This window comes from Marmota monax, unplaced genomic scaffold, assembly GCF_021218885.2.
Source record: "Marmota monax isolate L192 unplaced genomic scaffold, Marmota_monax_Labrador192_F-V1.1 WCK01_AAM20220418_F8-fsc00102, whole genome shotgun sequence".
Lineage (NCBI taxonomy): Eukaryota > Metazoa > Chordata > Mammalia > Rodentia > Sciuridae > Marmota > Marmota monax.
Window position 1 is genome coordinate 4914471 of NW_026692494.1, and position 21181 is coordinate 4935651.

The 21181-nt window shown below is 61.9% G+C and overlaps 2 protein-coding genes across 6 annotated transcripts in view; one reads left to right on the top strand and one right to left on the bottom strand.

The window, feature by feature from the left end:
* Positions 1-21181, top strand: part of Smim44 (small integral membrane protein 44) — a 213710-nt gene that overhangs the window by 97110 nt on the left and 95419 nt on the right. The gene's annotated exons all lie outside the window — the stretch shown is intronic.
* Celf5 (CUGBP Elav-like family member 5) overlaps positions 2297-21181 on the bottom strand; it is a 35940-nt gene continuing 17055 nt past the window's right edge. The window contains exons 3-13 of one of the 5 annotated variants that reach the window (XM_046444167.2): positions 17255-17306; positions 15524-15652; positions 14543-14622; positions 12691-12837; positions 12030-12171; positions 11799-11945; positions 10273-10335; positions 9275-9358; positions 6580-6723; positions 5431-5596; positions 2297-3701 (exon numbers count right to left, since the gene is read on the bottom strand). In XM_046444167.2, coding sequence (XP_046300123.1) covers positions 5469-5596; positions 6580-6723; positions 9275-9358; positions 10273-10335; positions 11799-11945; positions 12030-12171; positions 12691-12837; positions 14543-14622; positions 15524-15652; positions 17255-17306 — 1116 coding nt within the window. In that variant the 3' untranslated portion in view covers positions 2297-3701; positions 5431-5468. Of the gene's footprint in view, positions 3702-5238; positions 5597-6579; positions 6724-9274; positions 9359-10272; positions 10336-11798; positions 11946-12029; positions 12172-12690; positions 12838-14542; positions 14623-15523; positions 15653-17254; positions 17307-21181 lie in introns of those variants that run through there. The other 4 variants (XM_058579226.1, XM_058579227.1, XM_058579224.1 and 1 more) reach the window with 4 other exon arrangements.

Sequence of the window (21181 nt, forward strand, 5' to 3'; positions counted from 1 at the left end):
GGCAGCTGGGCTCCGGGGTGGAGGTCAGTGCCGCGGCCCTCCAGCGCCGCTCTGGCCTGCCTGAGGACCAGCGGGCCAGCTCTGCAGCCTGAGCCCTCCATTCTCTGTCGCCCCCACCTGTGATCTAGGTCCCAAGTTGCCACAGCCATTGCGAGGACACCCCGAGGCTCTTGGGTCTGGGTGGAACCAGCCCTTACCTGCTGCCCGCCTCCCTCACATTCCCTGCTCCACAGACCTTCAGTGCAAACAGGGAATCTGGACACACCAAGGGTTAAAGTCCCCAGCTGCCCCAGGTGACCCAGGTGACCGCCACCTGTGCCTCTGTCCCAGAAGCCGAGGGTACACAGAGATTCCTGTCCCAGGTGAGGTCTCCCTGGTGTGTGGCTCCGGTGGCCTCTGACCCCCTCCAGGCGAAACACCCTGCCCACCTCAGTTTCCGTGGCGGGCATCCTCTCTCCTCGAACCCCCCACTGTGGGGGGAGAAGGCTGCCATGTGGTGGGGAAGCCCAAGCAGCACCATGGAGCCTCCTGTGATGAGGCGCCTGCCCTCTGCCCACAGCCGTATGCGGGAGGCAGCTGGGCAGCAGCTGTCCCAGTCCCAGGCACCTGCAGGTGAGGAGGTCTTGGGTGACCTGAGAGGCCCCAAGTCACTTGGCTGAGCCCTCCTGGGACTCCTGACCCACAAAAGTGTGCGGGTCAGACAATGAATGTGTGCTGTTTTAAGCTGTTAGATTTGCAGGGGTGACCTGTGACACAGTGACAGCTAGCTGGCCTGTGTTGTGCCATGTAGCCTGTCCCCCAGAAGGACACGTGAAAATTTCCCCTTTGAATTAGCTCTGCCTTTAGCCAGGAAAGATGTCACCAGCCTGCGGTGGCTGGTTGGGGCTGCTTTCTCGGGTGAGGTCTTGGCTCCTTTGGGGTGAAGCGGGCTCTTCACTGCTGACTAGTTGATTCCCAAGTCGCCAGACGGTTCCCATGTCCCCTGGGGTTCCTGAACCTGGGCCTGGTGGGGTCTTCCCCCGCATCCTGTGGGGACAGGGCAGCCTTGCTCACGTTGTGAACCCACTCAGAGGCTGTGTTGGGAGGGTTGTTCTAATTGGCTTTTCCCCTGCCTGTGACCCAAAGGACCCACAAGAACAATATTCGAGGAGGGAAGGTTTACTTGAGGCTCACGGTTTCAGAGGTCTCAGTCCATGGAAGGCCGGCTCATTCCCGGGGGCTCGAGGTGAGGCAGCGCATCATGGCGGGAGAGGGTGGCGAGGGAGGCAGCTCACACGTGATCAGGGAGCAGAGGGAGACACTCCACTGTCCGTCCAGATACAAAACCCACCCCCACAGCCGCACCCCAGCCGCCCCCAGCCACCGCCCCCAGCCACCGCCCAGTTGATCCATCAGGGATCAATTCACTGATCAGGTGAAGGCTGCGGCCCAATCATTTCTCCTCAAAACCTCTTCATTGTCTCACCCACGAGCCTCTGGGGGACACCAGCTTCCCACCATAACAAGGGTGCACGTCCTCAACATGGAAGATGGGGATTTACACGCCCTCTCTGGACCCCTGTGTACTAATATTATTAGCAGGACATTCCTCCAGGGGTCGTGGCAGGTTAAATGAGTTAATCCCCTACACCTCGGACCAGGGTTGCCGGTTGTGCTCTCTGCAATGAGGACACGGGGTGACTGAGCCCCTGAAAGGGGGCTCCGGGTAATAAGGAAGAGAAGGTCTGCTGCCATCTGCATTTAAATATCCACACTGGCCAGTGGCTGCTGTTGGACGATGCAGGCCAGAAACGATGCCTGGCAAACAGTAGGTGCATAATTGGTGCTTGGGAGGATAGTGTCCTCCAAACCTTTTCCAGCGGCCAGCTGACGCCCCACCAGCGGCTCCCCGGCATCCTGGCTATGCCAGACTCTCAGCATGCCCCCCAAGGCCTTCCATGGCCCCTCGCCCCCAGGACAAGGCCCAGGCTCGCCCACGACACTTAGATTCCGACCCTCAGCAGGATCTGGAATGGCCTTTTGAATTTGGGTGGCTGGTTTCTGGTCTCTGTCCACCTTCCTCCTGGACTTTGGCCTCAGGGGGCAGGGTCAGGATATGGCACACAGTAGGTGTTTATTGATGACAGGGCCATCTTGGTCCGCTGACCCTCCCCTCCACAGTCACTGTCCCTGGTGTTCCCACCACCTGAACCCGGTTAACACGAAGCCCTTCCCGGTCTGGACCCGTCCTGCGGAGCCAGAAAGTTCCCCCACAATTCTTCACCCACAGGAGGGAGAGTAAGGCGAGAGGCGGATCTTTAGCAAGTAAAACTTTTATTAAATAAATTTTTAGTTTTTCTCAGACCAAAGAGAGGCGTTTGGACATGAAGACGCTTGTCACCTGAACACCTCAACAGTGACAAGGACCCTCTCCAGGCACGGGAAATCGGCTTTGACACAAAATCCAAACCAAGTCAACCCAAATTCCCTCCGAGCCCTCTCCTTTGCTCTCGCGTGTGTGTGAGTGTGTGTGTGTGTGTGTGTGTGTGTGTAAGTCAGTCTGCAGGTTGAAACTTCATGAAATTACTTGTAGCAGAAATAAAGTACATCGTACAAATCACGCAGGTCTCGACGTGGAGTATAAAAATGGTATTTACAGCCAGTAAACATGGACTAGAGGACAGCACAGGGCACCGCACACACTCCCAGGCAGGCCCGCGGGGCGGGTGCCGGGCCCCGCGAGGCTGCATGGCACCCACTGCACACGTGGGGGACAGGACACAGGCACGCACAGGAGTGGCTCGCAACATCACCAAACTCTGGAAACCGGACGAGTTTGCAGGAGTTTTTTTTTTTTTTTTCTTTTTCTTTTTGCTGTGGTCCCCACCCCCCGAGGTCAGTCACACATTTTGGTAGAAACAGAAGGGAATGCTGTGTCTCTTTTCTTTTTAAAAATTCTTTTTGTTTTTGAGCTTAAGTCATCCGGAGCCTCATGTGGCAAGAGGCCCGGCTGGACGTCCTTACGGACTCGCCTCTGTGCTTGGACGGGGCGTGGCGGCCGGAGGCTGTACAGGAGCGTCCCCAGACCCCCGACCCCCGCTAGAAACAAACATCTGTTATCATTGGATTTCCCCCCATTTTTTTCTCTTCTTTGTACCTGCTCAAAAAGACAGAAAAAAAAAAAGAAAAAGGAAAAAAAAAAGAAAAAAAATCTGTCGAGGTATGAAGGTCACTATCAAGGTCACGGTCTCTGATAAAGGGGTGCTTGGGCAGTCCAGGTTGGGCTTGTCCAACACGCTTGGCGATCTTGGTTACAAGACCTTAAATTCGAGGCTGGTGATTCACAGGCAGAGACGATGGCGGCCTGCCCTTGGGGGGGCAGTGAGGGACAGGGCCTCCCCCAGCCCTGGCTGCCCCGGCGCAAAGCTAAGGGCTATTGGTCACACAGTAAGGCTATGACTGAGGGGTGGGCGCAGGGAGGCCAGAGGGTCTCTTTGTGCCACAGGAAGGCAGGCCCCTGGGAGGGGGACAGGGTGGGGCTCTGGAGAGCAGCAGCCCGGGCAGGAGGCTCCAGCTGGCGGGGCCCGGAGGCCTGCGGGGGTCGGGGTGGTGGGGGCCCACAGTCCCGGAGGTATTTCTGTTGGCGCATTCCTGGCCTGGTGTTCCAGCTGTGGGTGGACGGGCACCTGGCCGCCCAGCCAGCCTCGGCCCCTCCTCCGTCCCTGTGGAGTGACCGGCTCAGGGTCACCCTCTTGGATGGAAGGAAGTCGAAAAGTTTGGCCCCATGATCTATACTCAAAAATATATATAAATACTGTCTAGAGCTCTCTATATATACGCATATATATATATATATATAGGGAAAGCGGTGACTTCCTTCTGGGAAGCCACCAAGGGGGTCCCGTGGGCGGGGAAGGTCCTGAAGTCGGGGGCAGCAGGTGAGCCCTTGGCTCCCAGCCCAGGAGACCCCCACCCAGGACAGAGCAGAAGGCCCCTCACTGTGGCCTTCAGAAGGGTTTCACATTTTGGGGACAGGGTAAGGGCAGAGGGGAGGGAGGGCTGGTGACCCAACACAGGCGCAATTTACGGGAAGGCCTGGGTCGGCTGGGAGGGGAGCCTTGTGGGGAGGGAGGCCCCTCAGCTGGGGGGAGGGCATCCAGGAGCAGTCCTGGGGCACAGCAGAGGACGCCACCCCCGTTCGTCCCCACCAGGAAGGGGCCGGGAACCCGAGGCCCATATTGTCCAGAGAGCACAGCCCCTGGTTCTGGGGACAAATGGGACAAGGGCGTTCCTTTTCTGACCCCTTCCCCACTCCAAGCCATTTACAGTCCAGAAGCCAGCTTCTTCCCGTCTCTGCCCCCCAGGTTCTCGTTCATTGGTGGCTGAGTCCCCAGACGCTGGTGACAGTGCCTAGCACATAGTAGGTGCTCAGTGAGGGTTGCCAGCTGAGAGCGGAAAGTGAGTGGACGGCAGTGTGGCCTTTGTTGTGGCCTCCGGTTGGCGGTCCCCAAAGGCACTTTCCCGCAGGGCGTGACTGTGCAGGTAGGGTCCCCCCACTCTGTGCTGCGCCCCAGATTCTAAAACACACTGACAGGCTCTAGCTGAGCTCCTACTTTGTACCAGACCCAGTGAGGTTCTTCACGATGACGGCGAGGGTGATCAAAAAGAAGAAGAGTCAAAACAAACTATCCAGAGCTTTTTAGGTGGCGGGTTCTGGGCTTGGCTTCAGAAAGACCCAGCAGGCCCCTGGCTGGGTCCTGTCCTGGGAGCCCACTGTGCTGACCCTGGGCTGACTGTTCCATCCCCGAGAGGATGAGTTTGTCTGTTCTACGCAAAACAAGCTTTGGGGGTTTTGTTGGGGTTTCCTGCACGATGGTGGGCGGTATACCCCATCCGCCTTCTCTACTGGGTGCATGTGATACTAGAGGAGCTGGGCCCGGTCGGGGCTGGTGGGGAGGGGACAGGGGCCTCCAGGCACTGTCCCCACCTCCTGCGCTCCAGCCCTGGTTCCCAGCGGAGCTGGATATCGTGAAGCCCCCACCTCAGGGACCAGGGTCTGGGGTGCGCACTTGACACTTTTTCCTGGGGTTCAGAGCTCTCCAGCAGGGAGAAGGGACGCACAGGACAGGACAAAGCCCCTCCCCCACCCCTGCCACGGACCAAACCTGCTTCCTGTGACCTTGTACTCATCCTTCAAGGCCTCCTCCGGGAAGCCTTCCCAGCCGGCCTGGGGCCCTGCTTTCTCCCCACCTCCCCACCCCGCCCCCCCTCTGATCCACCCTGACCACAGGGTCACGGGGGGCATCTTCGTCCAGCTCTGTCCCTGCCAACCCACCCTGGGGGCTTCCCGTAGCCTCCTGCAGCATCCCCAGGGGGAGGGTTTGGAGAATAAGCGAGGGGAGGAGGGTGTGGACAAGACAGGGCGGGGCGTGGGGCCGCCTGGCGGCTCACCTGGGCCAGGCCCACAGCCTGGGGCGGCCAGGGCAGGGTCAGTAGGGGTGTCCGGGGTCTTTGGGCCGCTTCAGCTGCACCTTGAGCCTCTTCGTGCCGATCTGGAAGCCGTTCATGGCCTGGATGGCGGTCTGCGCGCTGGCTGGGTTGTCAAAGCTCACGAAGCCTGTGGAGACGGGGCGGGCTGTGACGTGGGCACCACGGCCTCTGCCCTCGAGGAGTCCTGGGGCGCGGCCTGTGCTCGCACGGGCAGGCAGGCCTGCCAGAGGACACACGGCGGCCACCCCGGCTTCGTGCTGAAGTCTCTGGACTCGCGGTCCTCTGTGGACGGGGAGCTCACTCCTGACCTGGGGTCCAATCTGCTGGAACTTCCCATCTGGCAAGGGAGACAGGGGGTCCCAAGGGCCACGTTCTTCCTTCTCCCTGGAGCATCTGCCTCCCTCTCAGCCCTGGAAGCCACCCTGCTCCTGTGAGACCTCTGTGCCCAGGACATTTCCGGGGGCGGGCTGTGTCCCAGATTGTGTGGGTCCTGCCCGCCTGCCAGGGCCCGGGAAGAGCTAGGAGTGGCTCTGGAGCCGGGGCAGGTCTGAGGTCCCCCTGCTCTGGCCACGCCTGCCCACCCGCTGTCTAGTTGGGGAGACCGAGGCTCAGCGGGACAGTGACCCTGAGGAGATGCGAGCCAGCCAACGTGCGCATGCCTCCAGCATCTCTCCCTGGAGGTTGGAGTGGGGACGGGTTCGGGCACTGGTGGGTCTCTTCCTTCCTGTGTGACCTCAGTCCTGTTCCTGGCCCATTCTGAGGTTCTCTTTCCTCCCTCCATAAACTGAGAGGATGCCTCCTTCTAGGGCAGCTCCTGCCACGTCCCCTGGGATGCTTGTGCCACAGGTGGGTAGAACCTAGGAGCTGGGAGACCCCTTGGGGAGGGACTTCTGCTGACCTCCTGGTGCTGCATGTCAGTGCCCAGCACAGTCCTGGCACACAGTAGGTGCACATAATACATGCACACAATAGGTCTGCGTTGACTGAGTGGGCCTTTGAAAGGATATAAGGAAACTGCCTGGCACACGGTGGTGCCTAATGAGTGCACCCTCTGATTGTGAATGTGCTTCCTTTGGCCCAGGCCTGCCCTGCTCCAGGGCAGCTACTTACCGAAACACTTGCTCTGGTTGGTGGCCCGATCCATAAACACCTTGGAGGAGATGATATTGCCGAAGGGCAGGAACATCTGGGTCAGCTCCGTGTCTCCAAACTCCTGGGGGAGGTGGTAGATAAACAGGTTACAGCCTTCGGGACCTGCAGGTGGGGGAGAGAAAGACATAAAGCCCCCAAGGAGAGGAGGCGGAGCCCGGAGCCCACACCCTGGAGTCAGCTGTGGGGAGGGGGCTGGCTCCTCGCAGCCTGGAGTCGGGGGCGAGGGGCAGGCCACGATCCCCCCCTCAGATATGCCCAAGCAGGAAAAGCCTCAGGCCAGGGTCAGGCAGCCAGCCAGGCCTTGTGGCCCACACCCTGGCCAGTCCAGAGCTCCCGGAGACCCCGGCCCTCCAGAAAACCCACCCTACACTCGGCTCCAGGCCATCATGACAGCCAGTCAGCCTGGCCCGCGACCAGGAGTCTTGGCAATTGCACAGATCCGCCTTAAGTCCTTCAGCAGTTTAAGACAGACCGCTGTGGCCAGCAAGCCGGGGCGGCTCCGAGGAACAGCACATGCTTAGCACGGGCAAGGCCTCGGGTCCCCTCTCCAGCACCCCCTTAAAATAAAAAATTAAGTTTCCAGAAAGCCCAGTGGTCACAGAACAGAACAAAACATTCCCAGAGTTCCAAGCCCCAGACAGGGATGACCCCCAGGCCTTGGTGATTTTCAAAATTCAGATGGTTTGAAAAGAAACTCAGATGCAGTAAACATGATCTCTTGAGTCCTGAACCCCAGACGTACAGAAACCGTAGGTAACTGAGCAAGGACATACCATACCAACCAGAGTCGCTGTTAAAAATAGTCACGATTAGTCCTCCAAGACAAGCCCCAGCCCAAATAATCCCCACCGCACGGCTAAGATGAAATCATAAATGAAGCGGCACTGTGCTCTATGGCTCCGTCCCCCTGCAGGACACACGGCCGGGACTGCGGGGATACCCCTTTCCTTCCGCACAAGGACCAGGGCTCTGCTCTTTCTAGAGCTCAGGTTTGCACCAACACAGCTGGCAGGTGACACGTTGATTCTGAGCATAACTTGAATTCTGCACTTGTTTATCCCCTATTTTATTCCCCCCCAAATACTGGGTGGTCGCAGAAAAGCGTACCCCGCCGAACTGAGCTCGTAAGGAGACCCGCTGCATGCACACACCGCACACGGCCAGCTGCTACCCCTGACCGAGGCACCCCGACCCTGCGCCTGACTCCGGGCACCCACCCTCTGTCCGCCATTCCACAGTGACGCGTGGCAACCCCTTGGCCGCCACGTCCACGTGCAGACCTCAGGTCTTTCCCACCTTCCCAGGTGCTCCTTGGCCACTGAACAGGTGTAAAGCCACGACCTTTCTTTCTACGACCACTTTTCCCTGAGCACGCTGCTGGTGGGCTTGGACCACTGATTCCGGACTCTCTTTGGGTTTTGGGACGCAGTGCCACCGCAGCCTGCCTGCAGGTCAGCCCCCAGTGCCCTCAGGAAGTGGATCCCAGGTCCCCACAGACACCGATCCCACAGCGCTCATGTCCACAACATGGTGCAGGGTCCTCCCGCAGACTGACGTCATCACGGGTGACTAGCACCTAATACAATGCCAACGCTGTGCAGACAGTGGCTACACTGTACTGGGGATAAGGACAGGGAACGGTCCTTATGTGTTCAGTGCTGACAAAATGACACTTGTCTGCATATTTCCACCTGACCTTGGTTGAATCCTTGATTCCAAACCTGCAGATGCGGAAGGCGGAGGGTTTCAGACAACTTTCACCCAGTCCACTCAGGCTGAGGGCGGAGGTGGAGAGGGGCTTGGAGGGGACACCCAGGCCAGAGTCATCCCCCCTCAAAAAAAGGACACAGTGATGCTACAGAGTCCCTGCTGGTGCCATCCTGTGGTAAGAAATGGGGGTGCTGCGAGGTCCTGGGAATGCCTGACATGTGGAGGTGCTGGCCGCGACTCTTGACAAACACATGGTCTGGGGTAGTGGCTTGTCACACAGCCTCCAGAGGACATGCTATCTGACCCACCACGGGAAGCAGCTGATTGGCACAGCCAGGGGGCCCCCTCAGCCCAGCGCTCACCCCAAAGTAGGCTCCCACCCACGGGCCAATGTCAAGGGAGAAACTGGGCCAAGCCGTGGAGTCAGGCGCCCTTGTCATGGGATGGCCTGGAGCTTCTCTGGCTGGTCGCCTGTCCTGAAGACGCCCTCACTCCCGGTCACCCCCGGGGCCCAGATGGACACAGGTGTTGCATAGGAAGAAACTGAGGCACAGGGGCCTCCTCGAATCAGAAATGCACGGACTTGAACTTCAGCTGTCAGACTCCTGAATCTATGTCCTCCCTCCCTGGACAGCCCTGGCTTTCCTGGAGAGGCCTCGGTTTACCCAGCCGCTCCTCGAGCGTGCCAGGCCCCAACCTCAAGGGTTTCTCTCCCAAATTCCTGGCCTCTGGAGAGGCTGGTGGGGGCCAGCACGGCTCCCACTGTCCAGGGGAGCAAACTGAGGATGAGAGAGGGAGATTCCGTGGCCAGCCAGAGAAGGCCCAGGCGGCGTGCAGCTGCGCCAGGCCGGGAACCGGCTCGGACCGCGCGCTCCCCGCAGGTCCCCGAGGCCCGGAGGTCAGAGGGCGGGGCTGGCGCCCGGGGAGGTCGCGGCCGCCTCACCTTCTCGCTGCTGCTGCTGCAGGAGGGGCGGCGGCTGGGGCACGCTGTGCGCGATGGGCGTGATGGCCGCGGTGGGGTACATGGCTGCGGAGACCGGAGCGAGACACCCGGCGAGCGGGCGTGAGGCGGAGCCGGGCGGCGCGGGCGGGGCGGGGCCAAGGCCTCGGGGCGGTGCCAGGGCTCAGGGGCGGGGCCGGGCCATGGATGAGGGGCGGGGCCATGACTCGAGGGGTGGGGCGGGAGCGGGCACCGGCGGCCCAACAGGACCCGGACGGAGCCGTGGTCAGGGGGCGGGGCCGGACACAGGGATGAGGGGCGGGGCCCTGACTCGAGGGGTGGGGCGGGAGCGGGGCGCCGGCGGCCCAACAGGAGCGGGGTGGAGCTGCGCTGGGGGGCGGGGCCGGGGGCATCCGCGAGGGGCGGGGCGAGGGGCGGGGCGGAAGGTGTGCGGGAACACAACTTGAGGGACACAGGGTGGGGTACAGCAAGGGGCAGGGCCACGGCCACAAGGGAGAGTGGCTACCGGGGTGGGCCCCAGAGGAAGGAAGGACCGAGGCCACATTGGAGGGGGCAGGGCCAGAGCAGAAGGCGAGGCCACCGTGAGGCCTTAGGAAGCGGAGCCAGAGGCGGGGCCGGGGCTTTGGCAGAGGCGTGGTCAGTCCGCAGAGCAGGAGAGGGGCGTGGTCAGGTGCTGGGGCGGGGCCGGAGGCGTGGTAAAGGGGAGCCCCAGGCCGCAGCGCAAACCCAGGTGGTGGGGCTGTGTTGAAGCCCGGGCCTTAAGGGACCGGTCCACTTTGGGGGTCCGGTTTTGGGGGTGGCAGGAGTGCGGCCAGGAACCTTGCCAGAGGATGAAAGCAGGACAGGGGTGTGACCTGAGTGGGTGGGGCCAGAGGCAGGGGGTGTGGCTGGGCACCGGAGGGGGGAGGGGTGTGGCCAGAATGGGCCGTGGCCGGTGGAGAAGGGGCGGGTCCGCTCGCTGCGCCGGGCTGCCGCCCTACCTGTGTACTGCTGGACTCCCGAGAAGGCCGGGTGGAGCGCTTCGGCCACCGTCGGGCTCTGAGCTGCGGGGCAGATGGAGGGGCAGAGTGGGCCGGGGGCGGCAGAAGTCCTCCAGCCACCCCCGTCCTTAAGAGCAGGAGGGAGGGAAAGGGACGTGCGCCCCCGCTTCGCTTGTGTGCTGACCCGCTGTGGGTTTGACCCCGTTTTTACAGGTAGGGACACCGAGGCTGAGAGGGGAAGCCTCTCGCTCGGAGCCGCTCAGAGAGCCAATCGCAGAAGCCAACAGGACCCCGGGTTTCTCAGACTCCAACGAATTTAACCACCCCCTCATCTTGCTGGCCCTGTCCTGACCCCCTGGCTTTCAGGGGTGACCCTCACTCCTCCCTTGCTTCTCCACTCAGCCCTCCCTCCCCTCACTCTGCCCCATCCTCTTCCCACCGCTGGTACATCAGATGCCCTGCGGATCCCACCCCGCCGAGACCTCTGGCTGCCATGGAAGAGGAGCCGGAGAGGTTGTCCCCACCACCCAAACCGCTGAGTCTGGGGAAAACCGCCGAAAATTCTGCTCCAATGCAGAGGCCGCTAGAGGACAGGGTGGTGGCTGGGACTGAAGGGATGGCAAGCGTTTGTGTCTTGATTGTGGTGGTTATGCAGATATGTTACCAAAATGGCACAGACACACATAGGGGCAAGGTGAAAGAGGGAAATCCAAATAAGGTCTGGAGTGGACTGTACATAGCTAGGTCAGTGTCCTGACCCTCCGCCATGGTGGTGAGATGCCAGTGCCCAGCAAGCAGGCAGATGAGGTGGGCGAAGGACACACCTATGCACGCACCTAGCCTCCAGTTATTACAAAGTAAAGAGTTTAAACCAGAATCTCCTCCACGGTAGAGAAGACTTATTGGCAGGAGGCTTTGGGAGGGGTACAGGGTAGGGAGAAGTGCATGTCTGACCCACAAGGGCAGCTGCTGCCCAATCGGTGCCCAGTCAGTATTTTTTCAGCGAGTGAATGGATGAAGGCATCCATGTCCTCCCCAATCGGGACAATTAACATGTATGACTTTTGGTGCTGTCCTCGTGAGGTGATGGTATTAGCCTCATTTTCTGGTTTTTTTTTTTCAATATTGGGGTTTGAATCCAGGGGTGCTCTACCACTGAGCTACATCCCCAGCCCTTTTAAATATTTGAGACAAGGTCTCACTAAGTTGCGGAGATTGGCCTTGAACTTGCAATCCTCCTGCCTCAGCCTCCGGAGCTACTGGGATCACGGGCCTGCACCACCACACCTGGTCCCCATTTTCTGGATGAGCTGAGACTCACACAACCCTGGGCCACCAAACTGAAATGTGAACCCAGAACCACCCGGGCTACCTCCTCTGTTCCCACATGCCAGGCCTCCCTTCCTGGGACCACAGCTCCTATCTGCTCTGCTGGGACTCCTTCGTCCGCCCTTCTGCTCCCTGGGCTCCAGGGGGTGTGGACTCATGCTTGTTCCACTGGGCTTCAGGGGACCACTCTGAGTTACCTGGGTAGGGCACAAGGCCATTGGCATACACAGTCTCCAGGGCAGGGTGCCCACCAGGAAAGGGCACAACACCTGCGAAGCCATTGGTGATGGGAGCCACGAGGCCCGGCACGGCAGCCGTGCCCAGCAACGGGGGTGAGTGCAGCCCTGTGGAGAGGAAGAGGTCAGGGGAGCCTTGGCTGCTGGCTTGGGGTCCTGCCCATCCATCCTGGGCCCCTGACAGATGCTCACCAGAGGCAGGAGCAATGGGTGTGGCAGGCAGCCCATTAAGGCTGACGGCACCGATCTGCTGGATGTGGCAGGGTGAGAAGGCCACACCGGGGCTCAGGTAGCTGCCCGAGGTGGACAGCACAGTCGTCTGCTGCTGCATGAGCTGGGGACAGAGAGGACGTCAGTGGGCACGGTCTGCCTTGAGATCAAGGCTCAAAGGGGAGGCTGGTCCAGCGACTGGGAGAAAGGGTGTGTCGTGCTGGGTGCGTCTTGGCTGGAATCAGGGCTCGGTCAGGGATCAAGGCTCAGAACAGCTCAGGGTTCAGCTGGAAACGGAAGCTTCACCCTAGGGGTTAGTTCAGGACCAGGGTGCAGCCTGGGTTAGGGACTCAGTCTGAGTTTGGTGTCAAGGTGGGGTCAGGGCTCAGTCTAGATTTGGTGAGTGAGCCTGGCATTGTGTTCTGCCCAGAATTCGAGTTTTAGCCTGGACTTGGGGTTCGGTTCATGGGTAGGGGCTCTTCTAGGCTTGGAAGGAATCAGCTTGGAGTTGGGGGCTCAGCCACACAGGACAGGTCCTGAGCCCGAGAGGTGGAGCAAGGCACAGGAGGAAGGCCAAGAGGCGGGCACAAGGGAGAGCCGCACTGGGAGCTGGGGACACAGCCCATCTGCTGGGGCCACTCACAGCCTGGGCGTAGGCACTGTAGGGGCTGAAGGGCAGGGTGAGGGACGGCGTCAGGATGCCCAGCTGGCCCACCATCTGCTGCATGCGCCGCAGCGTCCTCTCCTTGTCGGTGTCCGCGAACTTGACCACCAGGCTGGAGGAGGCTCCCTGGGGGGTTGGGGGCAAGCAGGGGGAGAAGGGCAGGAGGTAGCCAGGACCTGAGGCCCCCAAGCCTGCCAGCCCAGGCACCGCAGCCATGTCTGCAGCTCACAGCTGCAGGAGCTGAGGCCACAGGAAGCCCGGTGGCCGTCAGCATCCCAGGCCTGGTGTCTGCATAGGTGCTACGTCCAGCTGCGTCTGGGGCACAGTGCATGCACAACCACCTAGGGGACTGTCACCCACCGGGAGCAACAGCTAGAAGACACACCTGCTAGGATAGTGTTGCAACTATGGGACAGCTCACCCAGCTGGGCTGAGATATGGATGTCACACCAACGGGCAGCCCAGGCAGTGGCCAGCAGGGGCTTTGCATCAGGACGCAGCCACAGGGGCACAGGGCCAGCTCTCCACCCGTCAAAGGCAGCTGACCCTGACCCTGGGGTTTGGGAAGGGAGAAGCTTTCCCTCCAGTTAGACCCTCCCGCCAGCCCCCAGGTGCCCCTGCAGCCTGCCCTTGCTGACCTGCTGACCCCCAGGGAGCTCGTTCCCACAGGGCCCCCCGCTCTGGCAAGAGACAGCTCTGAGCACACAAGGCCTGCCCCCAGCTCTGGAGGACACCTGAGGAGGAGAGCTGAACCTGGGGCCGGCAGATGTGGACATCTGTGTGCAGAGAGGGTGGCTCCTGGGGCCCCATCCCGCCTCGAACCCCCGAGACGCCCCTCCTCCCCTCCGCCAGGGCCAGTGGGCCAGTAGGACCCTGTACCCTCACCAGCATCTTTCCAGACTGGCCCTCCTGTCCACCCGGCCCCAGCTCAGGCCTTATGCTCCCCGACCTGGACCTGGGTCCAGGCCCCCGGTCACCCCCTCCATCCCCTTGTTTGACCCAAAGGAACAGTCGCTACTGGCCGGGCCTCCCTGAATCTGGGGGAAGGGTGGCTGGGAGACAGCAGCTCTGTGAGCAGACGGCCGGACAGTCGCCCAGCCAGGGTCAGTCAGAAACCCCTGCCTGAGGAGAAAGCCTGGGCTCCTCTGTCCTGAACAGCAGGACCTCGAGCCCCATCTTCCACTGTCCCTCCTGCCTGCCATGCCCATCCCCACCCTGTCCTCGTCATGTTCCCCAGCTCGCCCCCCCCATGCACACACGTGCATGCACACGCTCACACCCGCTGGCCCACACATCCACGCGCACCGTCCACCTCCCCCGGCCTGCACAGACTCGGTGTGCACACACACCACCCAACGTGTGCGCAGGCATGCTGGCACACACAGGCACAGTGGCCGCACAAACCCGCAGCACACACACACTGCCCTGTCATCCAGGCTCACGCAGGTTTGCACACTCAGGTCTAACACACATGTGCACTAATTCACATACACACACTTACACGAGCACACGCGAGCACCATATCTGTACAAGTGCACACGCGTGCATACTGCACTCTCAACACACCTACTAATCATGCCTTCGCAACAGCACTCGCATGCACGCGCACACAGCGCACACCTGTAGCACACGCATGCCCACCCTCCCACACACACTTGCACACACACACACTCGCCTGCACCTTCCCCACAGCCCAGGGCTATAGGCTCTCTGCCCCCTGTGCCCTCCCTGAAGAAGAGCCAGAGGCCACTGGCTGGCTGCGATGATGATTCTGTCCCTGTCCCCCTCACTGCCCATGCCCCCTACCATGGCCAAGGGCACTCCTACTCACCGGCATGGTCTGGCTGCCGTGGAGGGCGTGGATGGCTGCCTGGGCCTCTGTGTGAGAAGAGAATTTCACGAAGGCACAGCCTGTTCCAAGACAGGGGGAGGGGAGGTGCGGGTTCAGAGGATGAGAGGGTGGGAGGGTGGCCACACAAGACACACAGCCAGACACCCAGCAGTCGCGGCTGGAAGACAGCCGCTGCTTGTTCAGATTGCTGTGCAACCAGAGGGTCGGGGCCAGACAGTCGCCCAGCAACCTCGGCCACCGCACGCCCAGTGGCCTGTCACCCATTCAGTTGGTCAGCCAGAAAACCAGGCGGCCTGGCAGCTGTTTTCACAAACAGAGCATGGCGGGACCTCGGGGAGCCCTGTCTGTCAGAACGAGGGAGGGCCAGGCCTGCCAACAGCCCGGCACCCTCACAAGGTCCAGATGCTGTCCCCAGAATGCAGGACGGAGGCGACGACACACCACTGGACAGGGCAGTCTTGGGGTAGAGTCAGGCTAAGCACAGGGACTGCAGACAGACCTGGCCATGTCCAGAGGCATGCGGAGGGGGCCGTGTGCCACCAGGCCAGAGACCACCAGACACTGGCAAATCCAGCCAGAGGGCCGCATGGACAGAGGCCCCAGGGCAGACAGACAGCAGACACCTCCTGATAGACAGCGCGGAGAAAGTGCCAGGCGGCTCTGGGTAGTGTGGCGAAGTGTCGGGAATTGGGCAGATGGCAGCACAATTTGTGACGGTTCCAAAAGCACTTGGGGGCCCAGCGCGGCGCGTCCCGGGAAGCGGCTCCACCCCGCGTCCCGCCAACAGCCCGGCACCCTCACAAGGTCCAGATGCTGTCCCCAGAATGCAGGACGGAGCCAGCCCCTCCCACTGGACCCGCCCACCGGCCGCTCCCCTCCACGTGCCCAGGCCGCCCCGTCCCTTCCCGCGGCCCCGCCCCTGGAGCAGCCCCACCTCATTTCAGGCCCCGCCCCCATCACCTTTGCTGCTGCCGTCGGGCCCCCGGAGCACGGTGCACTCGTCAATGACCCCGAAGGGCTGGAACAGCCGCAGCACGTCCTCCTCCGACTGCTGCTTGTTCAGCATCCCCACGAACAGCTTCCGGTCCCCTGTGGGCGGAGACACCACCTCAGCCAAGTCCCGGGCCTCCGTGATTTCTCTGGCCCTCCAGTGCGCATGGACAAGGTTCGCCCAGGTTCGCTGGCTCCTGTTCTGCGCGTGCAGGGGATCGGGGGACACAGCCTCAAGGCAAGGACGGCCAGCCTATGCCTGCCCAGATCCCTCCAATACCCTCTGTACCCTGAGTGTTCCCATCTCGCAGCCTTTGCGGGCGTCCCAGGCCCTGTTTGGCTGCTCCCGGGCAAAGACAGTCTCCCTCCTGTGCACCCCAGAGCCCACCCAGAGGACCATGGTGCTGGGTACCACCTTGCTGTACCAAGTCTGCAAGCCTGGGTACACTCAGGACCCTGCTCTCAACAGTGACCAGCAGAACCCCCTGCCCAACCCTTCTGGGGCTGGGAGACAGAGTCAACCGATGTCCAGTGAGAGGTCATGTGCACCAGGCCCAGTGCCAGGGAAGCCTGGAGCCCCACCTGGCGCCCCTGGGTGGGGGGCGGCTGGATCTGCCTGAGTCTGGGGCCAGGGGCTGGGCCAGCCTCTCCCTTGAGACACTAGAGCCGTGCCCCTCTGTAATGGCACTGCTCCCTGGTAATCAGGAAAGCAGCAGCTTCATCTCCCAGGGATGGTGAGGTGGTTACTATGGAAACCCTTCTTGGGCAGCTGTCACTCAAAAGGGTGGGAGGAAGAGAGAAGCGGAGAGGCTGAGCATTAGGGAGAAAGAGAGAGAGAGCAGAGGGAACCAGACAAGCAGGAAGAGAGGAGAAGGAGCGAGAATCAGATGTGGGGGCGGAGGGGTGCAGCAGTCCTGCAGACCCACAGGCCTGCCCCTCTCCTGCTTCCCACATGGCAGCCAGGGTGGAAAGTAAAAGCGGTTCCTGACCCAGACAGGCTTAACCAGGCTCCTACACATACACAGAGGTCCCAACAGCCCTGCCCGCACCTTCCCCTCCCCTGGGTCTCCCCTTTAGCTTCCCTCCACCCAGGGTAGGGAGAAGAACGGCTAGGCTCGGGGCCACTACAGACAGCTGAGCAGGCCTCCAGGGTGCAGCCCACACCAGGGTGCAGCCCCACACAGATTCTGGCCCCAGCCTGCACGTCAGCCCGCACACCCAGCTCCAACAGCCAAGCACACGGGCGTGAGCACACATGCCCACGCATAGGCCAGGCACAGTCGTGCATGCAAGCGGGTGGGTGCCCGGCACGTTGCACGCATGTGTTCATGTGTAGCAGCTGCAGCACAGCAAGTCTGCACGTCTGGACACAGGAACGCACGCGCATGCACACCTGCAAACACGCACGCGCACGTCCCAGAGACCGACCCATAGCCCTCGGGACCCCAGCCTCTCTGAAGACCCCCATTAGCACACCCTGAAAGGGGTGGGGTATTTGCAAGCAGCTGGTCTTGGGCAGAACCCCGTTCCTGGACCGGTCCCACCACCAGGGGGCGTGTGAACGCTGCGGCTCTGGCAGCCAAGGCCAGCTGCGATCCACAGGCCCCACCCACTGTCCCCTTCAGTGAGAGGTAGGAAGGGATTTCCCTCCTCCCCATTCCTCTGCCGACCCCAGCCCGGCAGCCGTGGAGAGATGACAACTACCTCCGCGGCTTTCGCTGTCTGCAGGCTTCACCTGGATCGGTCGCGCCATCTGTGGAAAGAGGGGGAGGGCAAAGTCAAGATGGGCAGGCGGCCACTCCTGAGCCCTGCTGGGCACCCGTGCTCACCTCCCTTGCTTCAGCATCCACCAGCCCCCAGCCCCTGAACATCCCAGTCAAACCAAATGACGGACCGAATGGCAAACTCTTAGCTTTCAAAATCCACTAGCTATCATCCCTTCCTCCAGGAAGACCGCCTCTCCAAACCCGACAGGCTACTTGCAAAGGTGGCCGCATTCCTCCCGACCTTGTAGGTGATGTCACTTTGCAGTTCCTGACATCAAGAAGTGGGGTGTTTTTCCCCAGCCCCAGCATCTGGACCTGGCTGTGTGTGTGCCTTGGTCCAACCAACAGATCCGACCAACAGAATGTGGCACAAGTTCTGAGCCTGGGCCTCAAGAAGCCTTGTCCCTTGCCCTTTTGGAGCCCTGAGATGCCAGGGGGGAAAACTTGGGTGAGCTACTGATGACCCGCAGGAGGGGCCAGCAGAAGAATCATCCAACAAGCCCCAATTGCATTCGCCAACCCACAGAGTAGGGATTAGACAAAATGCCTGGGACCGTGTGTTACCCAGCAGTAGCTAACAGATACACTCAGGCAACTACTTTTAGGCAGGTCCCATGAGCTTTGGGTGGAAGGACTGTCATACCCCAGTGGACCAGCAGGTCATCTGGGCCCATGGTTCCATTGTTCTGGAATCCCCTGTCCCCAACCCCCAGTACTGAAAGCCACATTTCTGTGGAAGTTGCTCTCCACTGTGGCACCTCCGCACATGCTCAGTCCCGGGCACGAGCTGAATTTGAGGTGTGAGGGCAGAAGCAGGGAGGCAAGGGTCCACTGGTCCTGGACAGGGCTCTCCTCCTCAAGTGGAGACATGGGGAACTCCTGTTCATCCGTCAGAACCCAGCTCTAAGGCCCCCAGGCTGGCAGTCCCCCCACCTCTGGGCCCCAGGCTCCCCCGCCTCAGGGCCGGAAGTGTCTGTCTTGCTGTCCCTCCAGCTGGGGACCCTGGTCAGTCCACACAGGGCAGGATGTGGAGCCATCAGAGGAACTTGCAGAACTGAACCCGCCTGTGTCTCCCAGCATAGGAAGGTGCCCTTGGCTGGACCAGGGCCTCCCAGAGGGACATCCCGTTAGCCCTGCAGTCTCTGGACCCCTCTTTCCACCTCAGACTTTTGAGGTCCAGCCGAGAAGGCCCCACAGGCCAGCTTTTCCAACCACGCGAGACTACAGGACAACCCGAGACCGGCACCTGGTGGACCCACCTTCCCGACGGCAAAATCAAGAGCGGCGGCCGAGCTGGGCAGGGCCGGTGGGCAGCAGCTCCCGCGGTGCAGCCCCTCCCCCTCCCGCGGCTCCGCCCCTCTGGACCCCTTCACCTCTATCCCAGCTGCAAGCCCACTTGGGCGCCTCAGTCAAGCACCCCGCTGCTCTGAGCCCCCCAGCTGGCTCCCTCCCTCTCGAGCCCCACCCCTTTCGGAGTCCCCTCCCCCTCCCCCATCTCCTCCTGTCTCGCTAAGACCCTCCCCCTCTGATACCCTCCTCCTTTCTGAGTGCTGCCTCGATTTGAACTCGGCTTTAGGAGCCCCAGAACCAGAGAGGCCTCTGTTTGTCCCCAACCCATCCCCTGCCCCAAAGCCACCAGCAGCCACCACCTCAGACCACCTAGGAAAGGCCCAAACCATCTCCCTCCCCCTCCATCAGCCCGCGCCGCACCTCACCCCCAGGCCCTCTGCACCTGGGCACCACACCCTGCTAGCTGGAGGTTGAGGGGAGATTATTTCAACCAGATGCCATCAGCTTCTGGGTTGGGGTGGCCAACGTGCGGGACAGGGGGCACCTGGGACCGAGCTCCTGCTCCCCCTCCTCTCCCACCCGCCTCCGCGGGCCTCACCTCCTCCCTCCTCCCAGCACCTTGGGCAGATGAGGATGGGGTTACCATGGCAACGCTGATTCACCACACGGAAGCTGGCAATTGTTGTTGCCATGGAAACCGCCTCTGAGGGGCGAGCCCAGCTCTTGCCTCGCACAAAAGAGAGATTTAAATATGATCTTGGAGAGATGGATGGGCCGAGGGAGGGAGGGAGGGAGGGGCGGCCGCGGGAGAGCATCCGCCCCCATCACCCAACCTCCATCCCCACCCCATTCTCGGGGCCTGGGGTACCTGCCCTCCATCCGCGCCCTTGGTTCGGCCGCTGGACACGGGGACCTTCCGCCTCCCCCTGGGAGGCCCCCCCTCCTGGGGCAGCCTGGTGGTGGGGAAGGGGGTCCTAATCTGGCCCAGGAAGCCGGTGGGCAGCCCTCCCTCCAGGTCCCCACACCGCACCCGTCTCTGGGGCCCGGTGGTCCCCGCCCCGCAGCCCAGCGCCCGCCTTACCCACCGGCCAGGGCCGCGCCAGGCTGGCATCCACGTGCCGCCGCCCGCCCGGCCGCCCTGGGCGCACAGGCGCACACCACGCGCAGGCCGGCCGCCACCCCTCCTGCGCCCCTGCCCGCCCATCTGCCTCTGCCCACCTCCTTCCGGCTCCCTCTCTCCATCTGTCCCGCCGAGGTGTCCGCCGCCTGCCCTCCCTCCTCCTCACCGCAGCCGCTCCCCACCCCCCCTTCCTTTATTTATTCCACAACATTTCCGGCTGGTCCAAGTCGAGAAATTTTGGGATCCCAGGGGACCCCACATTCATCCAGCACAGGGGAGACTGGCAGACACTGGCACTTGGGGGGTCAGGGCGGGTGGAGGAGAGAAGGGTCACGCTGGAGCCGAGGGGACCCAAGGACCAAAAGTTGTCCCAGGCTCCGGGAAGATGGCTGTGTGCAGGGGTTCTGAAGCAGGCGTAGGAGTTTGGGGCGGTCAGACAGTCTCCCCAGTCGGAGCACACAGTGACCATTTAATCCCCACCAACATGATGCCACGGGGAAGACCAGAGGGGCAGGCGGGCAGAAGCGGGCCAGGTCCTGCTGGTGTCCCCGGGCCCTCTGAGGACCCACCCCATCTACCTAGGGAGGTCCCGGGGCAGGACTCCGGGGGTCCTGGGCCTTTGGCATGGGTGGGCGTGCACTGGGTGGGTGGGACCCAGTCCTCTGCTCCCAACCACGTGCCCTGGAGTGTCACAGGTGGGGACACGGGGCCCCTGAGAGGGCAGGGCCTGCTGGAGGGTCCTCTGCTGCCCCGGGGTGGAGCCAAGAGTCCACCCTATTTGAAACGTGATCCTTTAGAAGATTTGGGGCCCAGGGAAGACCCCAGCCAGATGGTGTGAGGGGGGAGCAGGGTGGACCCCGTCTGGCTGCCCTGCCCACACTCCACTGTGCTCTCCCGCTGACCCCACCTCTGCCATGCACTGCACCAAGCCCCTTCTCCTCTGAATGCTGCTGTGGCTCCCTATTGCCCGGGTGGACGCCGGCTCCTCATCCTGGCACCTGAGGGCCCCACTGCGAGCCCAGCACAGAGTCCACAATGACAACCTGTGGTCCCCATTCTCCACAGGAAGCAAAACGCCCCCATCCTCGTGGGCAGGCAGCACTGGGTAGCACCTGGCGTGAGGGAAGGGAGGTGTGGCCACGTGGAAAAGCCACAAGGAAAGTCCAGATGTGCCCCTTCACCTGGAAGCCAGGGGCCCCGGGCAGGGGCAGCTGGACCGCCCTGCAGGGGACAGAGGTGGGCGCTTTGTCACCCTCTGAGTTCCGGGCACTCTGCTCTGGGCAGTATTTCCTTTGACCTGCGTTTTATCTCTTTCCTTCGTGGGGTGCCGAGGGTCAGCCCTGGGCCTCGCACGTCCAGCTGTGGGGAGCCCCGACCCCCCAGATCTCTGTCGGGAGATCGAGAGGCCCTGAGAGAGTTGGGGAGGCTGCAGGAAGCCGGGGCAGGGGTGCA